The sequence below is a fragment of the Pipistrellus hanaki genome (genome assembly GCF_964339955.1).
Source record: "Pipistrellus hanaki genome assembly, chromosome: 3".
Taxonomy (NCBI): Eukaryota; Metazoa; Chordata; class Mammalia; order Chiroptera; family Vespertilionidae; genus Pipistrellus; species Pipistrellus hanaki.
Window position 1 is genome coordinate 73,197,216 of NC_140505.1, and position 14,721 is coordinate 73,211,936.

The window sequence follows — 14,721 nt, forward strand, 5'->3', positions numbered from 1 at the left end:
CCCATTTACCATTACAACAAAAAATTAAGATACCTAGGAATAAACTTAACAAAGGAGGTAAAATACCTGTACTCGGAAAACTACAGGACATTGAAAAAAGAGATAGAGGAAGACATAAATGGAAGAATATATTGTCTTCGTGGATTGGTAGACTCAACATCATTAAAATTTCCATACTACCCAAAGCAATCTAGATTCAATGCAATCCCCATTAAAATACCAACAGCATATTTCACAGACCTAGAAAAAAACTCCAAAAATTCATCCTAATAAAAGTAAAATGCAAATTAACCATCACTTCATGATAAATATGGCAGTGCCCACAGCCAATAAAAAGTGAACGTGCAAATTGACACAACAGAGATGGTGGTGCTGGTTGGAGCCATGGAACTGGCCGATGCGAGTGGGAGGAGAGCGGACGGGAGACAAAGGCTTGGCTCAGTCGCCCCAGCTGGCTCCATAGCCACCACCCAGACAAAGCCACAGTGGCAGGGCCAAGGCAGAGGCAGTTAGGGGCGATCAGGCCAGGAAGGGAGGGCAGTTGGGGATGATCATGCTGGCGGTGGGGGAAGCTGACGGTGAGTAGACCAGTGGGGGAGCAGTTAGTGAGCAGGCCAGAAAGAGGGTGTCAGGTGGGGCCAAGCAGGCCAGTGGGGGGGTGGGGGGAAGAGGGCACAGTAGGGAATGAGCAGGCTGGCAGGTGGAGAAGTTGGGGGTGATCAGGCCAGCAGGGGAGTGCAGTTGGGGGTGATCAGGTCGGCGAGGGGGGGGGGCGCAGTTGGGGGCAAGCTGGGGGGGGGCAGTTTGGGGTGATCAGGCTGCTGAGGGGGGCAATGAGGCCAGCAAGGGAGGGCAACTAGCGGTGAGAAGGCCGGTGTGGGGGCAGTTGGGGGCGAGCAGGCTGGCAGGCAGAGTGGTTAGGGACAACCAGGCAGGTAGGCAGGTGAGCGGTATGAGCCAGCAGTCCCGGATTGCAAGAGGAAATGTCCCAGATTGGAGAGGGTGCAGGCTGGACTGAGGGACACCTCCCTCACCCCCGTGCACAAATTTAGTGAACCGGACCACTAATATTGGGGGGGGGGGGGGGGGGCGCAAATAACCACAGGAAGAAGGTGGGAGGGTGGGGAGAGAAAGGGGTGTGTGTGTGTGGGGGGGAGTGATCAATCAAAGGACTTGTACACATGCATATAAGCATAACCAATGACAGACACTAGGGGGGTGAGGGCATGTGCTGAGGAGTGGGAGTGCCAGGGAGAGGTCAATGGGGGGAAAAGGAGATATATTTAATACTTTAAACCAGCAGTCCCAACCTTTTGGACCTCTCCAATCACTGGTTGGCGACAGCTGCTTTAAACAATAAAGAATTAAAGGGGGAAGAATTCAAAAAAACTATTTTTCAAAAAGGAAAAACGTTTGTAACATATGAGGTAATGTATATTAACTAGACTTACAGTGGTGATCATTTTGTAATATAAACAAATACCAAAGACATTATACATCTGAAACTAATATATGTCAATTATACCTCTACCTCAATGAACAGTAAATAAATATGTATACACTCATGAATGTATTAAAAAAAATCTGAAAAATACAAAATATTAGTACAAAATGTTAGCAGACCTCTGAGTAATGGAATTACAAGTGACATTATTTTCTTCTTTATATTTTTAAATATTTTCCTGATAAATTTTCAATAATAAATTAGCTTTGCCGAAACCAGTTTGGCTCAGTGGTAGAGTGCCGGTCTACAGAATGAAGGGTCCCAGGTTCGATTCCGTTCAGGGGCATGTACGTGGGTTGCGGGCACATCCCTGGTAGGGGGCGTGCAGGAGGCAGCTGGCCGATGTTTCTCTCTCATCGACGTTTCTGGCTCTTTATCTCTCTCCCTTCCTCTCTGTGAAAAATCAATAAAATATATTAAAAATAATAATAAATTAGCTCTATAATCAGAAGAAAAAAAACTACTAAATATAACTTTGATGAGCATTTTAGGGGAGATTATTCTATGGTCCCTCAGAAATAATAGCAATGTCCATGTATGTAGCACATTTGAAAGGAATCTATTATGTTTGATACAACCCCACTTGCAAACTACATGAATTCAATTAATCAGTTAGAAGCATTTGTCAAACTTGTACAACATGAGAAACATAATATTGCACATTGTAGGAGAACAGAAGAAATTGAGTAATCCTTAAAGGACCTTATAATCAAGTGAAGAATATAAACATCTAATTTTTACTATAAACTAGTAAGGAATGTAAAACTTGCTAATTTATGTTCATGGTCCAGAAGGAAGTTTAGTTACTTACTGAACCAGTTTCATGTTTGTACACAAGATGAAGATGATGCAGATTTCCAATACTTTGTTATCATTTAAAATTTTCTAATATTTTAGGCATCAGTGTCTTAGGATCTGTTGGACTCTACTGCACCAAAAGTTAAATTTATGATTTATTATTTTTCTCTCCTACAACAATGGAGAAAAGCTCTCAGACTTTGTTGAATATAATTAACATTTTATTCCAATCACCTGAAATGTGACATTCTTTACATCTAGATTTTCTCAATGTCCATGGCTTACATTTTTAATATTTTACCAAAATATTCACGAAGTGTATTCCTCCTATTTATATACATAAATAAAAATTGAAAAAAATAACTTAAAAGTTAACTTAAAATTTTGGTATTGTGCTTGAATGTTGCTCTCATATGCACAGGGAAGGCTTTCAATGCATAATATCCCAAAGCAATATTCACAGGTTACTAATAAGAATTCCTACTGCTATGGATTTTCAATTTTCTATGTGTACTATCACCCACCTCTAAGGTCTTCTTTGCACAGCAGAGTGTTTAATTTTTTCCAATGAAAGGAACTTAAGATTTAAAGAGAAGCCATTACCCTATGGGGTAACCAGGCACCACGCTTCTTAAAAAGTGCTAAGTAAGGTTCCACTTAATGCTACAGATTGACAGTTAAGGGGTCTTTCCCGGACATAGAGAGCTGTGCAGTTTGCTAATGTATTACTTTTTTATGACAAACTATTGTTTGCTAAGTAATTGTTCCCCTAATATTCAGAATGCAATTTTCCCAATATTTTCTTACTCAGCTCTTCGCACATTTAATTACTGTATCAAACTCCTTAGTCTGATAACAGAGTAGCTCAGCCTCCCTGAGACAAAGTGCGCATCTGGCTTCTTTACTTTCACACTCAAATAATTTTATAATTATTTTTTTATGCAATAGATGATAATGAATAAAGGGAAAGTGAAAATCTCCAAAGTTCTAATAGCTCAATTCAAATACTGAGTGCCTACTCTAAGCTAGGCACTATGCTAGTACAAAAGGTCACAGCCTCTGTTCTTTTTAAAAAAATCAATCAGAAGACATTTCCCATTAACAAAAATGTCCAGTACTGCAGTTATCATCTGTAGTGACAGACCTAAGAACTGGAAAATATCTAACTGTCTGGAAGGAAGTATGTTAAAATTTCATCAGTAGAAAGACCAAGTGATTACTTTCTCATTTCCTTTGTATTTTTCTGAATTTTCTATGACATGCATCTACTGCTTCCATAACTTGAATAAAAATCTAATTAGGATAATAATAGTAGTAATATTTATTGAGCACTTATTTTATTTCCCTGAGTACTTCACATATATCATCTCACTCAATGTAACAATCCTATAAAAGCTTACTATACAAATTTTAGAGATGAGGGAACCAAAAGATATAAACTATTTGCTGAAAGTGTCTTTTACTGTTAGAAGTTTTACTTATTTCCTCACAAATAAGCAGAGGTTGAAAACAAGACAATAATTGTTATGTTCAATCACTTGCTGTTATATGCACTGACCATCAGGGGACAGCGCAAAGAAAGGCCCCAGCCAGCAGCCAGCAGCTGGGGAAGGGTCCTACCTGTGCACGAATTTTGTGCACTAGGCCTCTACGTATTTATAAAAAAAAGTCACCAGAAGTGCAACTTGTTGGATATATGACCCTGAGCAAGTAACTAATTTCACTGAGCCTCACTTCCTCCAGAACAACAGGATTAAGAGGCCCTATTTCATTAGGATTCTTTTGAGGATAAATGAGACCACAAATGAAAAGAAAATAGCACTGTGTCTGGCAAATAACTTGAATTCTCTATCAATCTCTTTATCATCATTACTAAAACATCTGTGTATATTTACTATCTCTGGGTTCAGTTTCCATACCTGTAAATTGGTGATAAATACTATACTACGCAATAAATTGTGAGGATTGCATTGGTTAATACACAGCTGTCACCATAACCAGTTTGGCTCAGTGGATAGAGCATCGGCCTGAGGACTGAAAGGTCCCAGGTTCGATTCCGGTCAAGGGCATGTACCTTGGTTGCAGGCAGATCCCCATAGGGGTGTGCAGGAGGCAGCTGATCAATGTTTCTAACTCTCTATCCCTCTCCCTTCCTCTCTGTAAAAAATCAATAAAATAATTTTTTTTTAAAATACACAGCTGTCAAAAGTTATCTATCTACATGCTATATTTTATATATGTACATATATATAAAATAGAGAAATATGCTAATTAACCGGGATGCAGTGTAAGGGATCAACCAGACAGGAGGAGTTTGCATGGGCAGCATCGGGGGTGGGGTGGCAGGGGCTCCACATGCCTGCACTGGGGGAGGACCTGATCAGCAGAGGCCACGGCTGCTGCAGGGCCCGGGGAGGGAGGCAGGGCCAGACCAGCAACTTGAGGGTGGGCAGTGCCATGTGGGCTCCTAGTCTACCATAATTCTCCACAGTTCACACAATAGGAGACTGGCTAAATAAGCTACAGTGAATGTATACAATGAATACTTTGCCACAGAATATTTAAGGGCATGAAAAAAAGTCAAAACTCATTTCTTGAATGTCCTCCATCTTGAACAATTCAGTTCTCGACCAAGTTGTTCACAAAGAAAATGTCTCAGCTGACCAAAACTTCTGTTTTGCACCTGACAACCTTTTGTGCGGATACCTCATCAGGACAAAAAATGTATCTCAGGCAACAAACAAGAGAGAAAATGCTTCTGTTGCTGGGGAAATCGAGGATTAGAACAATTTTATAAACACAGAGAGGCCATCAAGAGTGCTAATTTTGCTAATGGTGTAAAAGTGCTCACAAAACACCAGTCACAGGCAATTGAATAAGCAGAAAAACTGCTGTTGGTGGGATAAATGAAAAGCAGTTAGCCAGTAATAGCATTTCAGAGGCAGTGACAGAAATGAAAAATGTGCTTAAGGCTAGCAAGGGGTGGTTCAATAAATTTAAGAAAAGCAGTATTAATTTATAGATTAAACAGTACATTAGACATGTACTGTATGTATATAAGGTTAAAACGGAATCATTTGGGGGTCTGGAAGGGATTATTTCTAATGGGGAAAAAATGATTTGGCTTTCAAACAAATCGCTTCTCAAACAGTCTTCAGGTCCAAGAACTGAGGTTCTACTGTACCTGCATTTTTATTTTAGTAAAAATAATATTAATGCATGGCTAAGTTTAAAAAAATAGCTACAGATAGTATGCATAATAAAATCCTTTTCATTAAAAATATATAAGTATACATTAAAGTGGCAAGAATACACACCAAGATCTTTAATTTGAAAACACCAGCAACTAATGTTATTAAACAACAACAACAAAAAAAAAACCCTCACTATTATCACCACCACTGTAGTAAAAAAAAACCACCTCTGTATATTAAAAAAGGAGTAGCTGCCCTAGCTGTTTTGGCTCAGTGGATAGAGCGCAGTAGGCCTGCTGACCATGAGTCCAGGCTTGGATTCCGGTCAAGGCCATGTACCTAGGTTGCAGGTTCCTCCCCAGCCCAGGCCCTGGGGCTCTTGTAGGAAGCAACCAATTAATGTGTTTCACATACTGATGTTTCTCTTGGCCTTTCCCTTCCCCACTTACCCTAAAAATCAATGGAAAAATACCTTGGGTGAGGATTAACAAAAAATAACAACCAAAAAGCAGTAGCAGTCCTAGACACAGCCACTCCATCCCATCATCATTAGGATTCTATGAATATTAAAAAATTCACTCTGAAACTTGTCAAATTTTAGTGGGTTAAGAAGGGAGAAGGGAGCTATTTGTCTCTAATTAAAGACACACATTTTCATTTCCCATGTTTCTAGTTAAAAGCCATTATATTTTATGTTGATATAATACAGAGAAATTACTTTGACTAAAATAGGAATACAGAAACATTTCCACAAGGGAAAATTCATTCCAAAAGATACTGGGAATCTTAATTTTTTACTTAGAGGGAATGAGTATTAATCTTTAAAATTATTTCACAGCATTGCTGTCATTGAAGTTATAATCCTGTGGTTGTGACCAGAGACTATTGTCGTGAAATTAACAAGACAGAACAAAAGAACATTACAATTTCTTAATAAAGAAAATTCAATTAATAGGCAGATAAATGAAAGCTGGTGTTCAGTAAAAGGTAGAAAAATTATCAGAGATACTGGAAAATATTGAATTCTGACTTGGAAAAACATTAAATATTACACTGTAAAATATTTAGTTAATAAATGCTATTTCATTAATTTAAGAGTTCTAGCTCTTGCCTATCCGCTTTGGCTCAGTGGATAGAGCATCGGCCTGTGGACTGAAGGGTCCTGGGTTTGATTCCAGTCAAGGGCATATGCCTGGGTTGCATGCTCCATCCCCAGTAGAGGGCATGAGGGAGGCAGCCAATCAATGATTCTCTCTCATTATTGATGTTTCTATCTCTTTCTCTCTTCCCCTTTCTCTTGAAATCAATAAAAATGTTTTAAAAATAAAGTGTTCTAGTTCTTATTTTCATTGCAAATTATATTAATTTTTCACTTGAATTAGTAATATTTAACCAATAGTTATACATGAATATGCAACATTCATTCAATCTGAAAGAAAAGACAAAATTTTCAAAAGCAAAAAAGCTCTTTTAAGCCCAGAGTTTACAGAATCTCTATTTTTAAGCAAATTCTTCTGAGTAAAATGCATCCTTTTCACAATTCACATAAAAGATTCAAGTCATCTGAAAAGCAATTAGTTCACTACCTTTCCCTCTTAGTGCCATTAAGTAATTCTCAGTAACCCAGAGAAAGATTTTATTTTCAATATTTTAACACTGTCTCCCTCTGCTGTATGAAAAAGGATTCAAACTTTCATTTCCCTTAAGATATAATTATGACAGGCCCTTGAATAATGTCTCCTTTGACATCATTTTCTTTTTTTAAGGCCATTTGTTAATACATATTGAAATCTTTTTATTTATTTATTTATTTTTATTAATCCTCATCCAAGGATATTTTTTCAATGATTTTTAGAGAGAGTAAAAGGGAGTGGGGGAGACACACAGAGAGAAATATTGATATGAGACACATTGATCTGTTGCCTCCCTTACACTCTTGACCAGGCCAGGGATGGTGCCTGCAACCAAGATACATGCCCTTGACCGGAATTGAAACTGAAACTGAAACGGAGACCCTTCTATCCCCTGAGCTACACCAGCCAGGGTCAACATAATTTTCTTTCTTTTTTAAAAAAAAATATATTTTTATTGATTTCAGAGAGGAAGTGAGAGGGAGATATAGAAACATCAATGAATGATGACAGAGAATCATTGATTGGCTGCCTCCTGCACGCCTACTGGAGATCGAGCCCGAAACCCAGGCATATGCCCTTGACCTTTATCGAACCTGGGATCCTTCAGCCCGCAGGCCAAAGCTCTATCCACAGAGCCAAACTGGCTAGTACAGTGGTCGGCAAACTGTAGCTCACGAGCCACATGCAGCTCTTTGGCCCCTTGAGTGTGGCTCTTCCACAAAATACCACAGCGAGTCTATTTTGAAGAAGTGGCATTAGAAGAAGTTTAAGTTTAAAAAACTTGGCTCTCAAAAGAAATTTCAATCATTGTACTGTTGATATTTGGCTCTGTTGACTAGTGAGTTTGCCAACCACTGGACTAGGGCAACATCATTTTCTTATAACTTGTTTATAACAGTATATCAATCACTAAAATAGTTTCATCAGGCATTGTTTTCCTTAAAGTCAGAACCTTTTAATGACCTTAACTGAGTACTTATTATTCAATACTTTCAATCTGGTTCCCATAAAACAGAATTTAAAAACTTGGTAGTCTAACTAAACATGTTATCCTTCAGAATACATGCAACCTAATCAAAGAAGCACTAGCTTTATAAAAGTAAAAACACTCCTCTTGGCCAAGACTGTACAATTTAGTAATTATGTGAACTTGGGAAAAGCATTTAAAGCCCATGAACTTCAGGAATTTTTCATCTGTAGAACTAAGAATGAAAATACTCTGCCAATATCATAGGGTAACTTCAGACTCCAACTTAAATTCATTCACTAAATAATTAATTATCGAGCACCCACTCTGTACAATGCACAGGACTTGGGTTGCCAAATTTAGCAAATGGAACATGTACAAAAAAAAAAATTGTTCAATGTTTATAAAGTTAACTGGGCATCCTGTACTTTATCTGGCAACCCCACCTGGAGCATATAAAAGACACTAATATGGCAGGCTACTTATCCTAAAAAGACTTATGTGCAAAGGAAATAAAATGTACACATAAATTAGTATGCAAGAAAGAAAAGTAGTTATATAGCATTTTTTTTTTAAAAAAAAGGAAAGGAGCAAAAAACGGCAAACAAGGAACAGAGTAAAGGGGGTTGGGGAAAAATTAGAATCATTAAGTATTGACAAGGTTCAAAACAAAAAAAAATTTGAGAGATGACAGTGCTTAATTACATCCTCAACTCTAGGCACACAGACTTTCCAAACACACTATTCTTGTCTTTTTAATTTATTTTCAATTATAGTTGACATAAATATTATGTTAGTACAACATAGTGACCAGAAATTTCTATAACTTACAAAGTGATCACTCTGAATAGTCTAGTTCCCATCTAACACCATAGTTATTACAATGCTACTGACTAGATTCCCTATGCTGTGCTTTACATCCCAGTAACTATTTCTGTAACTGGCAGTTTGTATTTCATCCCTTTCACCATTTCCACTCATCCCCTCAAGTCCTCTCCTATCTAGCAACCTTCAACCAATCTGTTCTTTGAATCTATCTACAGAATATATGTAGTATATGAAGTAGCAGGGCAATACAAAATTTTAAGCCATTTAATTATCACCTACTCATACAAATCTATTTACAATTACTTAAATAACTTCAAAAGGACATACATTGACAATCTCTTGATAAAAATATGTACAAAAACGCCAAACTCCTAATTATCTGACCAGTATCCTCCCAAATCTAGCTAGTTTTGTGCTTAATTACTTCATTCTATATTCTTTTATTAAACAAATTCTACACCAAGCATGTCAAACTCGAGGCCCATGGGCCACATGCAACCCACATGGAGTATTTGCGGCCCAGTCATATAATGGTAAGAAACATTTTAAAAATTGCATAACTTAATTTTTACAATATCCTGTTATATATAATTCTTAATAATGAACTAAAATGTTCGCTAATGACTGATTACTATAATCGTGTTGCATTCATTTCCCTTACATGCCTTATGCTCAGGCACATGGTTTCTCCACTAATACTAGCAGTGAATATTTTACAGCCGATTGCCACACCATTAGTCTTGGACTGATTTGTTTGGTGTGAGCAACAGAAAATATTTCACTTTCAGAGAACAAGAAAAATAGCTTTGTTTGCATTATGCTTATTAATTTGTGCAGTTATTCAGTGTCTGGTAAGTTAATGTAAATTTTTATTAAAATATTCTATCATTTTGTTAATGATTACTCGTTTATTTCAGCCCTTGGATTCAGCATGTCTTTATCAAAATAAACCTACATTTCTATGAAAAATTTTTTTTTTTTTTTTTTTTTGTAGCCCACATAAACTTAAACCTTGCTTATTTGGTCCATGTTAGCCTTTGAGTTTGACGAGTTTGTTGATGGGGCCAGTAAGACTAAGATTTCATCCCTTTTTTTAATTTCTATGGTCCAAGCAACTCTGTTTCCTCTCTCCCCAATAGTCTTACAGCTTTGTACTTTATAATCTTCAAACAAACAAGTAGGCAAATCATTTTTAACTAGATGCAAAAAAAAAAAAAAAAAGCTTTACTTTGTACTTCCTGTTCCAACCCTCTGCAGGTGTACTATTCTTTCTGAAGGCCCAGTTACCACTCTCATATCATAGGCTGACCCTAACTCTACTCTATGATAGAAAAGTCACATGTTCTTAGAACTTAACACTCAATAATTAACAACACAACATATTGTAGGATGTGTATAAAGGTGTAGTAATGAAAAAAACTCTATTATTTATTCTCATTAATTTATATACCTTCATATAATTTTTTATAGATAAAAGAAATATAGAGCTCATTTAGTCCACATCGCTCATTTTTATAGATGAAAATTTAATCCTCTAGTCATTTTGTGACTAGGTTAAATTACAGGACAAGCAAAGAACCAGTCAGATTTTTCAAATTTTCAGTTCATTATTTTTCTGACTAAATTATACATCTACATCTTTTAATTGATATTTAAAGTATCAGTTGAATTTTAATTCCATTGCATATTTTACTTATTTTTAAAAATATAAAAATATCTGAGTTATACACAAAAATTGCTATATAAACTGTTCATTAATCCCTCATATCAAACTAATATAAAATTTAGTTGGACTAAAAAATAAACAAAAGAGCAGATTCATCTTTTTAGTAGTCTATATTTTTTACTGTATAAGGTAGGGTGAGAAAAGTATTTGTATATCAAAACAAGCTCAAGAGAAGAGTCATTGTCAGTATTTACATCTTTTTTGAAAACCTTTTTATTGAGAAGTATTACACGTATCTTAATAAGTATACAGATACCATTGAAATTAGGTAGAATTTTATGCTCTATTAGAGGCCCAGTGCATGAAATTTGTGAACATGTAGGGTCCCTAGGCCTGGCTGATTGGAGCTTTCTGGCTGCTGGCTGGGGCCTCTCTTCACTCCGCACTTGGTCAGCACACATCATAGTGAGTGACCAAACACCCAGTCAAATTCCTGAGGAGACACTTTGCATATCAGGCTTTTATATATAGAGATAGATTGTCCTAGAATTTAGGGAGGGGAAAATTGTTACTCAAACATAGAGCATCAACCCACACATGGAAGGGTCTCTGGTTCGATTCCTGGTCAAGGGCAAAACATATCTGGATTGCAGGTTCGATTCCCAGCCCCAGTTGGGCGTGTGCAAGAGGCAACCAATCTATGATGTTTCTCTCCCTCTCCCTCACTCCTTCCCTTTCACTCCCTAAAAATCAATGGAAAAAATATCCTCAGTTGAAGATTAACAAACAAACACAAATTATCATTATTTACCTGTCCCTTTTAGAGATATGTAGCTGAAAGGATTTACAAGCTTATAATCACATGAGTAATTAGTTGACCAATGTTTCTACATTTTAAAAATATTACTACTGACAACCCTTTTCAATTTTCTTACCTTTGTTGAAAGAACTTTAAACATGCTCTGTTCTGGTATTATAGAATGAAGAAGTCTCAGATTTAAATTGTAATCCTCTTCAGCAGGAAGTTTCACCAAAGCAGACAACTAATGAACACAAAAGAAGCAGCACATTTTATAAATTTATATAATGAAGGGTAAAATACTTAAACTAAATATAATCACAGAACTTCAATATGTTGCAGAATATTTTAAACACAGATTTATGAACCTCAAAATAATTCATTTTTAAAACCTGGCATCCTTCACATGGATTCTCACATACACAATTAAGTTAAATAGCAGAAAACAATGCTTCAAAACACATACTTAATACTTAAATCTCAAAGAAACAGAAGATAGTGAGCATAATGACACAGTATAAAAGAAAATATTCATAGGCAAAACATCTACTTATATCACTAACTATCATAAAGTTTTCTACTAAATGCTGAGAAACCAAGATATTAAGTCATAATCACTTAATACTGTTAGTAAATTCTAAGATGTATAAATTACATAATAAGTAGACCTTCATGAAGTATATACCACACAAATATAAACAAATCACATCTTATTAACATCTTTTATATTTGTCAATCAAGTTCTGCTTTGAATTAAAAATCTGGAAGAACATAGATTTACCATATACATACTCTTATCTCAAAACTTAGAATTATGCAAATTGAAACCAATGCTTTAGATTTCCATCAGCATTTTCCACATAACCTCAGAAAAAAAAGACATATCTGATAAACTGCTATAGATTACTCTGCAACATACTATATTTGGAAATAATAGTATTTACTCTCAACATAAAAAATAGTTCAAAGACTAATGACCTCTTTTTCTGAAAATTCCACATTTATGTCATTCTTCTGAACATTCTTGATCATAAGTGTAATGATTACTTGAGATTCTGTTTGATACCAGTCATACCTATTAAAAAAGAAAAAAGAAACTTAAAACAGAAATTCTAATTTTCTTATTGTTGCTTATGTTTTGTCAAGATAAAAACTACAATCTGATAAACAATAGCTCCACCTTAAGGAACAAACTAGCACAGCAACTAAAGATACACATTTCACGAAACTAATTTCCTATGATCTGTAGTGAAAGAACAGTACAGACGGTAAGTATAGGATGCCCCAAACCTTTCCACTGGATTTACATACTTACATGATTTTGGGGTTTCCACTTATATGTTGGTGTTGTGCTAATGTTAAAGAAATTTATTCCAAACAGCTAACAATTATTATACACCATCAATAGTTTCACACACTCGTTCCAATCTAATACAAAAAGAAACACTTCTAATCCCAATTTTATGAATGAACTGATATAGTTCAGAAAGGTGAAGCAATCATTCAGTGGCAGTTGTAACAGTGGACTCAGGTCAGCTTCAATGATCTCTTAACTGAAGCTGGGAACAAAGAGCCCTGAGCACAGGGAAGCAAAAGCAAATGAGCTGAAATTGAAATAATTTAAACTTTAATTAATCCAGCCAAGTATAACATTAAATACATTATTTTTTTTCAATCTCAAGGTATGTGGGAAAACTAGTGTGCCTAGAGATTCTGCGTATCTTTCCCACTGAAAGTTCTAAAAATAAAAGAATAGTCACTTTCTAATTAAACTAGATTATAAACTCCTTGAGGTCAAAGCTATTTATCTATTGTGCCACTATTATTTTGCCAGGACCAACCTCAGTGCCTGGTACACAGTGTACTTATTAAATCAATGTTGGACTAGTTTATGCTCCAAAAATCAAATTATTTGATGTTTATGTATCCTACCCCTGCTGCCACCACCAAAGTTCCTTGAATACTTGGTACTTGGAGAATAATCCTCTTTCTCCCCACAAAGAACATGAACTAGCCCTGGCCGATGGTTCAGTTGGTTGAAGCGTCATCCCATGCAAAGGTTGTAAGTTCGATCTGCAGTCCTGGCACATACCTAGGTTGTGGGTTCAATCCCAGTCAGGATGTGTATGGGAAGCAACCGATCAATGTTTGCTTACACTGATGTTTCTACACTGATGTTTCTATCTCTTTCTCTTTCTCTATCAAATCAATAAACATATCCTTGGGAAAGGTTTAAAATTTTTACTTAAAAATAAAAAAAAAGAATATGAATAAATTATTTTAACATTTCCAAGCCATTTCAAGTAATGAACTTTAAGCATCTCAGTTTCCCTCTGAAATTCGGTGACGATGCAATGCTCCAAATCAATTCCTTGTGTTTCTGTTACAAGAATACAAGTTGTACACATGGCTAATAAATAATTTAAAGTAAATTCAAATACTTGTTAGATGTTTATTCACTATTGTAATCAACAAGAGTTATTTTCAACTCATAAAAAATTTACTCCAAATATAAAAGACAGGCCAAGTTACAATTCTATCAAGCCTACTATCAACTTATTTACCTGTGTATTAATAACTTAGTTGGAAAATTCTCTCTTTCATATATGGAAAGGTGACATAACACAAAACAAATTTAAAGCAGACAAATGATCTGAATTTAACATTAATTTAAGTACTAATACTAATCAGTAAACCCCCTTGGAATTAGTTTTTCCAGGCTATAATATGATTTTTATAATACGATTTTAAGAAACACTTAAAATCACAGGGTAGGGACTTGCTTATTATTAAACAACAGGGTTGTTTTTTTATCTCCTTGGGCATATTTATCATGCATTGTTTTATGAAAATGAAACACTTACTTGATTTTTGGCTGAGAATTCCTCTGGGATACAGACTGAGGCAAATTGAAAGAGAAAAGATTTTTCCAAGTTAGCTTAGCAACCGTATATCAAATGTACATATTATTAATTTACCTAGTGCTATAGTTTGCTATGGAATAAACTAAATGAGAACTTCCTTCAAAGACAAAGCCTGGTACCATAATTATTAAATAACATTAGGCTTCACACAAAAATTAGAATAATTCAGAATTTTTTAATTTTATAAGTTTTATGAAAACATTTTTCTTTTAAAATAAAATTTTAAAAAGCATACAAAAACAACTTTCTAAAGGTATGATTGAAAAAGGTTACATATAAAATGTCAAGTTCCAAGACTGAGTAACTCTCTAAACTGAAAAAAGAAACACTAAAATTCTTTTTTTTTTTTTAGCCTAGCTGGTTTTGCTCAGTGGATAGAGTGTCAGCTTCAGACTGAAGGGTCCCCG

General features: G+C 35.6%; 1 protein-coding gene across 1 annotated transcript in view; it reads right to left on the minus strand.

Moving 5' to 3' along the window:
• Positions 1–14,721, minus strand: part of SUGT1 (SGT1 homolog, MIS12 kinetochore complex assembly cochaperone) — a 59,058-nt gene that overhangs the window by 23,585 nt on the left and 20,752 nt on the right. Inside the window, exons 8-10 of the mRNA XM_084876570.1 lie at positions 14,255–14,289; positions 12,369–12,465; positions 11,527–11,634 (exon numbers count right to left, since the gene is read on the minus strand). Of these exons, the coding sequence (XP_084732696.1) occupies positions 11,527–11,634; positions 12,369–12,465; positions 14,255–14,289 (240 nt within the window). The remainder of the gene's footprint in view (positions 1–11,526; positions 11,635–12,368; positions 12,466–14,254; positions 14,290–14,721) is intronic.